Genomic DNA, 13,765 nt, shown 5'->3' on the forward strand with positions numbered 1-13,765 from the left:
TATCACGGCATGTGACAAAAGTCAAAGTTTTCTTTAGGCAGTAACTTTTCCATCAAATAATTTTGCTACCTGTCATGAAGCAATTGCAGTATGCTACCCCCAAAAAGCTCTGGGGGGTTAACTTATTAGCCAAAGCTTAATAAAAGCTATTTTCAATCTGTGGTGATGATTTAAAAATTAAATTATTGACCTATAAAAGACATTTTAAAATGTATGGCATATTTGTTAGCATATATATGGCTCCACTTAATTTTTCTAGACAACAGTGCAACTAACCCAAAGCAAACAGCCATGACTTTATTTTTAAAATAAAACTTTTTAGATTAGACAATATTCTGCACCTTCTGAATCCTGCCCAGACTCATCCTCAACAGCCTCCTGGTTTCTTGAGGATGTGCCAGGCATCTCTTGAGCTGCTGAGGCTGTTCCTTCTTGAATACTGTCTACATTGTCCTCATGAGCAGAAGGTGCTGCAACATCCAAGCCTTCACCCACAACTTCTGTGAATTAGAGAGATAATTGTCGTTTCTTTTTTTTCTCCATTTGCCAGTATAAATGAAGCCCTATTTGAGCCCCAATTCAGTAAGCATGGTTCTAATTTTAAGCATGAACTGTTGAAGTAGATAAGATTATTCAAGTGCTTAAAGTTTAAGCACATTCATAAGTGTTTTCAGGACTGGAATCTAAGATACTATCCACTGTTTTTTGTTAAATCCTCCTACCCTTAGGGCAGAGAATTATAAACATTGATTAACTATTTTTCTAATTATTTATAATATTTTTCTAGCCTGAGGTGTGTACTTTTGAGAAAGTGTCTCCTGGTGGATCATTTTTATATTTTCAGTTTTTTCTTACCCACATTGCACAATGCTGATACTTAATTTGGGTGTAGAAGCTTAAGTGAAAACTGGGTGGAATTGGATAATCTATTGTTTGGGGATTATATACGATGTATTTCCACTTTCCCATATTTTATGGAAAATGAACATACTGTTGAGCAGTTCTTTATGTAAAGCTAGCATGCTTGGGTGATTGGTTTGAGATCTACAATAGCATGAATGCTATTTAACCTTACTTGATGGGCTGTATTCCTTTGCCTCTTTCGGGCTTGTCCACAGAGAGACTTACTGCAAGGCAAGCCAGGGTGAAAATGTACAGCACACCAGCCTGTCAAGCACTAAATCACCATGTGGACCCTGCTGCCATGCACTGAAAGTTCTGTCATGTGCTTTGACCTACTGTTTGAAACAGTAGTACATCAGTGCGTACTACAAAACTTAATTAAACACCAAAACCAAGATGTTTAACAAAGTAAGCTCTAAAGGCAAAAGACCCACCATTAAACTCAGCAGTATAAGCTAACTTGAAACACCTGAATTCACTGTATTGACACCTTAAATGAAAAGGTTCCTTATGGAAAATGGGGATGCCAGATTGCTGAAAGGTAAAGTATGTTTAAAGCTCAAGAGCCTTGTGTCTTTTCCCCTCCATCTCCATCTCCTTCCCTATGGGCTCATCCCCAGAATGACAAAATACATGTAACCACTCCAGGTTTCCATGACTTACCTCCCTAGTCTCTTAATAAGACTTTTTCTCCCACATGAAACTGCAGTTGGGTGTGACTATTTGAGGCTATTTGATCACATTTGTTTCTTAAGAACATCACATTGTAGATAAGACTTCAACAAGTTCAAGCAAGACCATAAATTATGTCCCATAAACATCACTGGCATCTGCTTTGTAATTGCAAGTACTGCATTCCTATACGTCACTAGAAAATTCACAGTCTCGTGTTGTAAGGTACTTTTATCCGAGCTACAGCACAGTTCATTTGCTTGAGTATGTCTGGATAAATTTTTCCAGTAATCCATTTGTGGTAAGATGGCAAGGAGCTGATGTAATACATTTGATACCATTTCTTTTGACAAACAGTTGAAACTCTTCAGATGTGAATTGCATTCCATTGTCAGGTTTCAGAGTAGCAGCCGTGTTAGTCTGTATTCTCAAAAAGAAAAGGAGTACTTGTGGCACCTTAGAGACTAACAAATTTATTAGAGCATAAGCTTTCGTGAGCTACAGCTCACTTCATCGGATGCATTTGGTGGAAATGCTGAGTTCCACCAAATGCATCCGATGAAGTGAGCTGTAGCTCACGAAAGCTTATGCTCTAATAAATTTGTTAGTCTCTAAGGTGCCACAAGTACTCCTTTTCTTATTCCATTGTCACAGTCTCTTTAGGAACTCCCACGCATGAAAACAATAGTCTTAACACTTATACCATCTATGTTGATCTAGTTGAATTCAGACAGAATACTTAGATTCATAGAAGCATAGGACCGGAAGGGACCTTGAGAGGTCATCTAGTCCAGTCCCCTGCACTCATGGCAGGACTAAGTATTATCTAGACCATCGCTTTCAGGCGTTTGTCTAACCTGCTCTTAAAAATCTCCAATGATGGAGATTCCACAACTGCCGTAGGCAATTTATTCCAGTGCTTAACCACCCTGACAGGACATTTTTCCTAATGTCCAACCTAAACCTCCCTTGCTGCAATTTAAGCCCATTGCTTCTTGTCCTATCCTCAGAGGTTAAGAACAACAATTCTTCTCCCTCCCCCTTGTAACAACTTTTTATATACTTGAAAACTATCATGTCCGCTCTCAGTCTTCTCTTTTCCAGACTAAACAAACCCTTTAAGCTGGACCTCAAGAAGGTTATTCTTGATGTTGATGTAAGCAGAGTCAGGATGAGCTCTACCCTGACATCTGGTGGCAAGTCATAGGGGCTTGTGGAAAAGAACTTCAGGGGCTGATCTCATTTGCATAGGCACACCCACCCTATCTAGATAGTCACTTTGGCTGCTGTAGGAGCCCCAGTTTCTCTGTTATTGGGGCAGGAATAAACTGTTATTATCCTGATTATGTGAACCAAGGACAGTGGAACTGTACTCAGCCTTTTGTTATGATGGAGGGACTCACCATCAACTATGCAGTACTCGCTAGGCAAGGGTGATGGGTTCCAAAAACCCAGTGAATGGAATGGCTGGGGACAGGTATTAATACTTGGTGACATGGGCCCCCCTGGTGAGGGCCTTACATGCTAATTGCACTTCCTCCTTTCTCCACTGTGAAATATCAGAGCTAATTTTGATTCCATTAGGAGTCTAGTTACAAGCTGCTGAGCTGAATTCACTTTGGGCTAATGGTGCATTAGCACTAGGGCTCCCCTACTACAAGCTGAAATCACAAAAGAGCTAAACTTACTAAGAGCTGAAATCACTGAGTGTTGTGTTAAGTAGTGGGGGAGCCTGAAGATATATGGCAGAGCAGTTTGCGGGACGGTGTGGGACGGCTGGCAGAGCAGAGCATTGCAGTTTGCAGGATGGCGAGCAGAGCAGTTTGTCGGATGCCTGGAGCAACTCATGGGGGCGGCTGGCAGAGCGGAGCCCCATGGAGAGGTGGGGCAATCAGCTTTGGATCACGTAAGGTGCCCCTTAAACCCCCCCATCTCCACCCAGTTTGGGAGGTAAAACTCTGCAGATAAACTTTCAAACTCTGGGGCTGCCCTGACAAGGGACAGAGACTTTTGGGTCATTGGACTTTTGGAACTTTGGGTAATTTTGGGTTGCTGGACTCAAGAATCAAAGGGAAAGGACACGCCCCAATTTGCTTGGGGTGGGTTTTTTGCTCATGGGTTGTGTTAGGAATCCTGTTGGTGGTGTTTCCCCAACATAATGCCATATTGTTTCTCTCTGTTATTAAAAGGCTTTTTGCTACACTCAGACTATGTGCTTGTGAGAGGGGAAGTATTGCCTCTTGGAGGCGCCCAGCAGGGGTGGTATATATTTGTCCCAGGTCACTGGGTGGGGGCTCGAGCCGGTTTTGCATTGTGTTATTGGAATGGAACCCCTAGATACTGAACCCTGCCCTTGTTGCTGCCAACTCTGATGGGCAGAAGGGTTACATTAATTTTTGTAAATGTTTTTTTTTAATCTAGCAAAACCTAAGTTCCAGATGTTTTTTCTTTCTTTTTGTTTTTAATAAAATTTACCTTTTTTAAGAACAGGATTGGATTTTTGGTGTCCTAAGAGGTTTGTGCATATGTTGTTTAATTAGCTGGGGGCAATGGCTAATTTCTTCTGTTTTCTTTCTCAGCTGTTCCCCAGACGGTGGGTGAAAGGGCTTGAGGGTACCCCACAGGAAGGAATTCCCAAGTGCACCTTCCTGGGTTCTCAGGGGTTTTGCATTTGGGTGGTGGCAGCATCTACCCATCCAAGGTCAGAGAGAAGCTGTAACCTTGGGAGTTTAATAGAAGCCCGGAGTGGCCAGTATTAATTTTTAGAATAATTGCAGGCCCTCACCTTCTGCACTCGAACTGCCAGAGTGGGAAATCAGCCTTGAGAGCACCCTATGCAGTGGTAATGAATCCACAAGCCAAGGCTGGACAGTTTTTGGGACATCTATGATTGCAATAGATGCCCATTCTAAATGGCCGGAAGTCATTCAAAATCATTCAAAATTATCTGGACAAACTGGAGAAATGGTATGAAGTAAATAGGATGAAATTCAATAAGGACAAATGCAAAGTACTCCACTTAGGAAGGAACAATCAGTTGCACACATACAAAATGGCAAATGACTGCCTAGGAAGGAGTACTGCAGAAAGGGATCTGGGGGTCATAGTGGACCATAAGCTAAATATGAGTCAACAGCGTAACACTATTGCAAAAAAAGCAAACATCATTCTGGGAAGTATTAGCAGCAGTGTTGTAAGCAAGACACGAGAAGTAATTCTTCTGATCTAGTCTGCACTGATTAGGCCTCAACTGGAGGGAGTCCAGAGAAGAGAGACAAAAATGATTGAAGGTCTAGAAAACAAAAGCATTTAGGGTTAGCACAGAGGAGCTGACAAGTCAATAAGAAATAAACAGAAATAAACCTAATTGCATCTTTCTAGACATTTTCTGATTTATGAGTAGGTTTTAGGTATGATCTGATGATGTCCATACCTGACAAAAAGCTTTTTACAGCATAGTCCCAGCCCTGTCTGTGCTCTGTCCCCTCTCTCTTGAGAACAACAACAGAACAGACAAAGGGAAGTTTTTCCCAATTTTAAAAAGGTTTAGCCCTCCCATTGGTTCTTTTGGTCAGGTGCCCACTCCTTTCCTTTTAACTGTGGGCTTTTTAACAGGTAAAGCAAGTAGAGAACAGCTACTAAGAGGGATTTTATAGCTAACTGGCTGGCTGGCTGTCCATAAAAGGGAGCTGCCCTTCCCCCCCCCACACACACACACCATTTATCACAGGTGCAAAGGAGCATGTTTAGGCATGTATTGACAATCTCATCTGTGTTTTCACCATTTCCTCTATTTGTGTATCAGTTCCTGGCCACCACACAAAACTCCTGCCCAGGACTTTCATTTTGACAATTCCCAAATGGCTTTCATGTAACTCTTGGAATACCTATGACATGAGATTCATAGAAGTAACCATGCTGGTGCCACAACTTAGGGAACCATGATATACACTTTACTATTCTTTTTAAGAAAATAAAGCTGGGAAGAGTTGTTTATAGGCATATGTCCATTCATTCATTGTAATGTCATATACTTCAGCTAGCAGTGGATCATTTTTTGTTCTGTGTTGCACCATGGCCTTTGTCACTGCCAAGGGTTCAGTTTGTACCATAGAAGTCATATTTACTGTCTCTGGTTCCACTTCAGTATCCTTAGCTACCATTGGCAATAGCAGATGTGACAAGCAATCTGCACTGATTCTTTGAACTCAGTATTGTAACAATGAATGCCCAAGGTATCACCTAGCTCTGTAACTGTGCTGCAGCCATTGCCAGTACTCCTTTCTTTGGGTTAAAAATTTAAAGCAGCAGTTATGCTCTGTCTGTATTCAGAATAAAATGTTTCCCATACAGATATTGGTGAAGTTTTTTAACTCCCCAGACAAAACTCAAAGCTTCTCTGTCAAGTTCAGTAGTTACATTTGACAGAGGTTAGAGATCTAGAAGCAAAGACAATAGGCCTTTCTGTACAACCTTCCATCATATGAAACTATTGCTCTTATTCCATGTTGGGAAATGTAACAAGCTAACGTTTTATGCAAAGATGCACTGTGATACGTAAAACCCTTTTAGATGCTAATAGCTTATTGACCATCCAGAGTTTTGGTTTGGCGTAGACCAACACCATTTCTGTACATTGTGTAACAGTTCATTCAGAGAATGTAATGCTGTTATTATATTAGGCAAGAGCCTGTAGTAATAGGTAATCATTCACAGGAAGGAACATAATCATGACATGTTTTGTAGTTGTAGTGTCCGGAGGAGTGCCTTTGGCTTTATCTTGTGATTCATGCAAACCATTTTTGTCAATGGTACAGCCACAATATGTAACAATCTTTGAAAAATTCACATTTTCCCTTATTTGCTTTAAGGCCACACTTAGCCTTGCAAGTGGAGATTCTCAAGGCGTTCATCATTCGCTTCTGTGAGCAATATATCATCCAAGTTAACATGGAATGCCAGGAATACCCTGACAGGTTTCAGAGTAGCAGCCGTGTTAGTCTGTATTCGCAAAAAGAAAAGGAGTTCTTGTGGCACCTTAGAGACTAACACATTTATTTGAGCATAAGCTTTCGTGAGCTACAGCTCACTTCATAATACCTGGTCCCTGGGTCACTGCCAAATAGTTGGTTTGGAAGCAAGCCACACACTAGCCTGTTATACTGAAATAAGCCCTTGTGTGGGTTAATCACAAGGTTGTACTTACCACTGTGTTCAATCTCCATTTGTAGATAGAGTTGGGCTAGGTTGATCTTGGAGAAATGCTTTCCACCAGCTAATGAGGCAAATATATCTTCTATTTGCGAAAAAGGATGTTGATCCTCATGCAACAGTGGGTTAGTGGTAACCTTGAAATCACTACTGGTAGGGACAGCCACAGTGATTTCTAGTCTCTCCTTGGAAATAGTTCCAGAGTCCTATAAATGCTGATGCTCCGCCTCTACTTTTGGCTATATTGCAAGAAGTACTAGACAAGCTTGGTGAGATTTAGGAATTGCTACTTCTTCAAGCAGAAATTTTTGCTTTCGTATGTTTTAAGGTTCTGATACCACACTGAAAGACATCAGCTGCCTTGTCCAAAAGTTCATCTACTTTTTGTTTTGGGCTCGAGTTTATAAAGTTAGATTTGATTTTGTTAAGCTGGCAGACAATTCAGGTGTTTCTAGACCAGCTGAATCTCTCTTAGCCATGCTCCATCAATAATACAGCAGCCCTTCACTTCACAACATAAAGAGTTAGCACATCTTTAATATAAAAAGTGATACTTTTACTGTAATAACACCCAGGGAAGAAAGGATTTCCCCTGTATATGTTTTAGTAGCAGTGAGATTTTCTGCAACATTACCTCTCAGTAGCCTGTGATAATCCTACAGGAACAACAGACCCTGTGTTAAGGTTTAAAATGGAGCTTATTCATTCCACTTGCAATGAAATCCAAATGACACTTAATTTGTCTTAACAGTTGTAGTGATGCTGTAACATTTTCTGTGGATTCTATATCAGTGGTTCTCTAACTTTTGTACTGGTGACCCCTTTCACACAGCAAGCCTCTGAGTGTGACCCCCCCCTTGTAAATTAAATACACTTTTTTATATACTTAACACCATTATAAATGCTGGAGGCAAAGTGGGGTTTGCGGAGGAGGCTGACAGCTCGCGACCCGTAATGTAATAACCTGTGACCCCCTGAGAGGTCCCGACCCCCAGGTTGAGAACCCCGGCTCTATATTGTCATCTGCCAGCTGATGACTTTGAAATCCTCCGATATTGCTCTTGTGGGGAGGTGATTATGCTTTTCCCCTAACCTGCACATTTTCTGCACGCACCCTAATTTCTTCCAGTTTCTAAAGATTGTGCCCTTAAACTAACAATCATTTTCATTGTGAGACTGTTTCCCACAGTGAAAGCACACAGTCTTTGAGCATTTTCTGTTGTGCTTTCTGTGTGACCCTCAGTTTATTTGTTGCACATATTACATGATGCTGTTACAGCTCCATAGCATCTTTGATAGCTGTCTTCAGCAATTTTTCTATGTTTTAGAGTCAAATTAGCCTTGGTCAATTAGTGTTTTTGGATTTCTTCATTTGAACATCACATACTAACAGCTACCTTAATTCATTATTTACAGTCTTTCCAAACTGACAGTGCTTTTTTAGTTTCCTTAATCCAGCCCCAGATTCAGAAATTGTTTCATTTTCTTCTTGAATCAGTTTATAAAAGCAGAAACACTCTGAAATCACCAGTAGCTTTGGGGTTCATAGATATTAAGGTCAGAAGGGACCATTATGATCATCTAATCAGACCTCCTGCACAACGCAGGCCACAGAATCTCACCCACCCACTCCTGCGAAAAACCTCTCATCTATGTCTGAGCTATTGAAGTCCTCAAATTGTGGTTTAAAGACTTCAAGGAGCAGAGAATCCTCCAGCAAGTGACCCGTGCCCCATGCTACAGAGGAAGGTGAAAAATCTCCAGGGCCTCTTCCAATCTGCTCTGGAGGAAAATTTCTTCCCAACCCCAAATATGGCGATCAGATAAACCCTGAGCATATGGGCAGGATTCACCAGCCAGAAACCCAGAAAAGAATTCTCTGTAGTAACTCAGATCCCACCCCATCTAACATCCCATCACAGACCATTGGGCTTATTTACCATGAATATTTAAAGATCAATTAATTACCAAAATCATGTTATCCCATCATACCATCTCCTCCATAAACGTATTGAGTTTAATCTTAAAGCCAGATAGGTCTTTTGCCCCCGCTGCTTCTCTTGGAAGGGTATTCCAAAAGTTTACTCCTTTGATGGTTAGAAACCTTCATATAATTTCAAGTCTAAACTTCCCAATGACCAGTTTATATCCATTTGTTCTTGTGTCCACATTGGTACTGAGCTTAAAGAATCCCTCTCCAGTACTTATCCCTCTATTTATAGAGAGCAATCATATCTCCCCTCAACCTTCTTTTAGTTAGGCTAAACAAGCCAAGCTCCTTGAATCTCCTTTCTTAAGACAGGTTTTCCATTCCTCGGATCATCTAGTCGCCCTCTCTGTACCTGTTCCAGTTTGAATTCATCCTTCTTAAACATGGGAGACCAGAACTGCACACAATATTCCAGGTGAGGTCTCTCCAGTGCCTTGTATAACAGTATGAAAACCTCCTTATCTCTAATGGAAATACCTTGCCTGATGCATCCCAAGACTGCATTAGCTTTTTTCATGGCCATATCACATTGGTGGCTCATAGTCATCCTATGACCAACCAATACTCCAAGGTCCTTCTCCTCCTCCGTTACTTCTAATTGATACGTCCCCAGCTTATAACTAAAATTCTTGTTATTAATCCCTAAATGCATGCATGACCTTGCACTTCTCACTATTAAATTTCATCCTATTACTATTACTCCAGTTTACAAGGTCATCCAAATCTTCCTGTATGATATCCTGGTTTCTCTCTAAATTGGCAATACCTCCCACCTTTGTATCATCCACAAACTTTATTAGCACACTACCACTTTTTGTGCCAAGGTCAGTAATAAAAAGATTAAATAAGATTGGTCCCAAAACTGATCCCTGAGGAACTCCACTGGTAACCTCCCTCCAGCCTGACAGTTCACCTTGCAATAGGACCCGCTGTAGTCTCCTGTTAACCAATTCCTTATCCACCTTTCAATTTTCATATTGATCCCCATCTTTTCCAATTTTACTAATAATCCCCCATGTGGCATGGTATCAAATGCCTTACTAAAATCTAGGTAAATTAGATCCACTGCGTTTCCTTTGTCTAAAAAATCTGTTACTTTCTCAAAGAAGGAGATCAGGTTGGTTTGGCACGATCTACCTTTTGTAAAACCATGTTGTATTTTGTCCCATTTACCATTGACCTCAATGTCCTTAACTAATTTCTCCTTCAAAATTTTTTCTAAGACCTTGCATACTACAGATGTCAAACTAACAGGCCTGTAGATACCCGGATCACTTTTTTTCCTTTCTTAAAAATAGGAACTATGTTAGCAATTCTCCAATCATATGGTACAACCCCCAAGTTTACAGATTCATTAAACATTCTTGCTAATGGGCTTGCAATTTCTTGTGCCAATTCCTTTAATATTCTTGGATGAAGATTATCTGGGCCCCCCGATTTAGTCCCATTAAGCTGTTTCAGTTTCACTTCTACCTCAGATATGGTAATATCTACCTCCGTATCCTCATTCCCATTTGTCATGCTACTATTATCCCTAAGATCCTCTTTAGCCTTATTAAAGACTGAGGCAAAGTATTTGTTTAGATATTGGGCCATGCCTAGATTACCCTTGACCTCCACTCCATCCTCAGTGCTTAGCGGTCCCACTTCTTCTTTCTTTGTTTTCTTCTTATTTATATGGCTATAGAACCTTTTACTGTTGGTTTTAATTCCCTTTGCAAGGTCCAACTCTACTTGACTTTTAGCCTGTCTCACTTTATCCCTACATGTTCTGACCTCAATAAGGTAGCTTTCCTTGCTGATCCCTCCCATCTTCCACTCCCTGTATGCTTTCTGCTTTTTCTTAATCACCTCTCTGAGATGCTTGCTCATCCAGCTTGGTCTACGACTCCTGCCTATGAATTTTTTTCCCCTTTCTTGGGATGCAGGCTTCCGATAGCTTCTGCAGCTTTGATTTAAAGTAATCCCAGGCCTCCTCTGCCTTTAGATCCATAAATTCTTCAATCCAATCCACTTCCCTAATCCACAATTTCAGCAAATGTTTTGTCCTTGAGTTTAGCAGGACCCGTTAGCTTACACAGCAGATTATAAAATTTTAGCCCCCCATTACACTCCATAGAATTGCCACCTGTTTTCCCATCAGGTATTTCATTAGCTATCATAGTGTTCCAGTATAGTTGGGCCAGTCATTCACTGAGTTAACAAAGAAGTCTGTTTCTCTCAAACAGCCAGATATTTCAATTTTTCTCTGAGTTCCAGCAGCTGCAGTTTTCTTCCCAGTTTCATTACTTATTAGGCCCCTGTAGTCACACTTTGTTTCACTGTATTCCTGGACTAGGGGCCTGTCCTCCTCCCCAATTGACTTGTATGCTTTAAAGAACATGAGATTCTGTTATAATAATATATATAATAATATAATTATATATAATATATATATAATAATATAATTCTGTTCCATAATCTGAAGGAACCACAGGGCTTAGCGGGGTCCAAGTATCTGTTTATTAACGGCAAACAAGGCCTACCTACTTCTACACACAGCTGCTCAGTTCCAGTGGCTTTTAAAACACAGAAGATAGTGAGGGCCAGTGGCTTTTAAAACACAGAAGATAGTGAGGGCCATTAGAGTACTCAAACTTTTTTTAAGGGATATCTATGCTGTTCTTCTACAGTCTTTTACACTTTAACTAAACTCTTAAACTACGCTAGTTGCTTACATATCACACTGCTGACATCTAATAAAGATATTTTCTATACCTTTTAAGAGACACAAATTTTTTGTTGTAGTATTGTCCATGCTGACTAATTTCTGTCCTGTTCTTGGTATAAGAGGACAACTATTTTGGGAAGAAATATGTCTTTCCAAGATAATTTTATAAACCTAGGATTGCAAACACAAAACGTGACCAAGCAAGTCCCATCAGTGCCCTTGGAACGCTGTCAAAGCAGAAGATTTGTTATAAAAACAAACTTCTGTAGGTAGTTATGTGGAGGAGAGGAAATTGCTTACGAGAACAGAAGGAAATGGCAGATTATGACTGAATGCTTAGGAGATGGGAACTGTGATGCTCCCAATAGCTTATTTCCAATGGAATGAACATGGTATGAATCTAAAGCCTGCTTCCACCCTGAGAGGTGGGTTTATAAAAATGCCTCTACTTACTCAATTGATGATCTGCTCCCTGGATATATTAAGAATCATATCTGCAGAATTTAAAGACATTTTTACTCCTAGAATCATTGAGCACCAGCACAGTTAAAACTATGACAGAACAGGATGTCAGCTGTACTCTTATGTAGCATCAATAGAATTAATTTGTTTCATCAGCCACAATTGCAGTCCTATTGAAAGTAATGGGACTCAGGCCATGATCTCAACAGAATGGTAGGTAGAGGTGTAACTGAGGGCCTAATCTGACCTGAAAAACCTTTATTACTAGTGACACATGAGAAAGAAAGAACCTAAACTAACTTTTAGAGTTAACGTTGAGTTTTGAGGGCTAGCCGTTTGGAAATAGATTTACTCAATTTATTAGTACAATATGAGATATGGAAATTATTGTGAGCTTTTATACATACCAACAACATCCTTACAGCCATGTTTCAGGTTACAGACATACTTTAAACTGGCAAAGATTTCTTTCCTCAGTAACCTGTGTCAGTCTTTTAATAACACTTACATAGCATCTTTCCTCCGAGGATCTCAAACTGTTTTACAAACAGCAGTGAATTAAGCCTCACCTTTCTTAAAAGATTAGATACTAGCCCCATTTTACAGATGGGAACTTGAGGCAGAGAGGTGAATTGACTTGCTTAAGGTCACAGAAGAACAGGATTGTGAAAAATCTTCTCTCTCAGGAAACAACACCATCTGATAGGTTTTTCCCACTTCTCCCTTCATTTTTTTAACTTGTCCCTCTGAAGTAGTTACATGAATTGTAATATTTGTGAAAGTTTTTTGACATTAGAAACAGGCTGGAATTTCTATCCATGAATGAAAACTTTATTCTACAGTGTTAAAAAAAGGAAGTGGTGAGGACAGCAAGGGACTTTTACCTACTGGAAACAGAGAGTCATAGAATTGTCTATTAAGTAACAGGTGAAGGGGGATGGGTACAGTGAAGGCCATGGCAAGCATGTGGAACAAACTCTCAATGGATGTTGTTGGAACTGGGTGGATTTGAGAACTGTTAGGGACTTGGTTTAGTTAATTAATAACTTTCCTGAGTGTCCACATTTAGACAAGCCCTGAGAGACCACAAAGAATAGGAGTGCTCAAGGTCAACTGTGCTGTTTAATGAAGCTTTATCCATTAAGCAGAATAGAACAGAACATTGGTGAGCTCGACAGTTCTGTAAGTGAACTGTTTTCAACAGCTATGTTGTAATTAAAAGGTATCCATGATGCTTATTTAAGACACTGTTTTAAGCCTTGCAGCAACTATTCACCAACAGCAGCAACTGTATTTAGGGGAGGCTCTGTACATGTTCATATACCCCGACTCAAAAAAAAAATTATGATTACGCTATAAGAAAAACTAAAAAGGCAAATACTTGAAGGTTTCAACTTTCTTCTATAACAACAACATGACCTTAATTTAAAAAGAAATAAAAGGTGACATCCTGTGGAATTAATCCTGTGGAATTAATAATGAATTCCTTTCCTTCTTAGCATTTAAGATGGTGGCAGGGGAGTTTGTGTCACAATTAGTTGCAGCAAAATTATGAAAATTATGGAAGTAAAAATAGGACTATTGAATTCGGAATTGTCATATTGTACAAAGTGTTCAGCACTTACAGTTCTGTCAGCTCGGCAGCAGTTCAGCATGTTTATAGCACATTGGGATTGGTTTGGTTGAAACTTAGTAATAGTTTAGGTGCTGAAAAAAGCAAACAAGTTGCTAAAAGTATTGCTTTCTAGGGCCAGATACAAAAGAGCAGTAGGCCTAACTATCTAACTTAACTTGGTTATTGTGTTCTTGTATCTTAC

The 13,765-nt window shown here is 40.0% G+C and overlaps 1 protein-coding gene across 1 annotated transcript in view; it reads right to left on the reverse strand.

Annotated features, from left to right (window-relative positions):
- The window catches only part of LOC119855052 (mitochondria localized glutamic acid rich protein), a 51,560-nt gene that overhangs the window by 13,018 nt on the left and 24,777 nt on the right, over nt 1-13,765 (reverse strand). Inside the window, exon 5 of the mRNA XM_038400440.2 lies at nt 342-500. Within this exon, the coding sequence (XP_038256368.1) occupies nt 342-500 (159 nt within the window). The remainder of the gene's footprint in view (nt 1-341; nt 501-13,765) is intronic.

Source organism: Dermochelys coriacea, chromosome 4 (assembly GCF_009764565.3).
Source record: "Dermochelys coriacea isolate rDerCor1 chromosome 4, rDerCor1.pri.v4, whole genome shotgun sequence".
In the NCBI taxonomy this organism is placed as follows: domain Eukaryota; kingdom Metazoa; phylum Chordata; order Testudines; family Dermochelyidae; genus Dermochelys; species Dermochelys coriacea.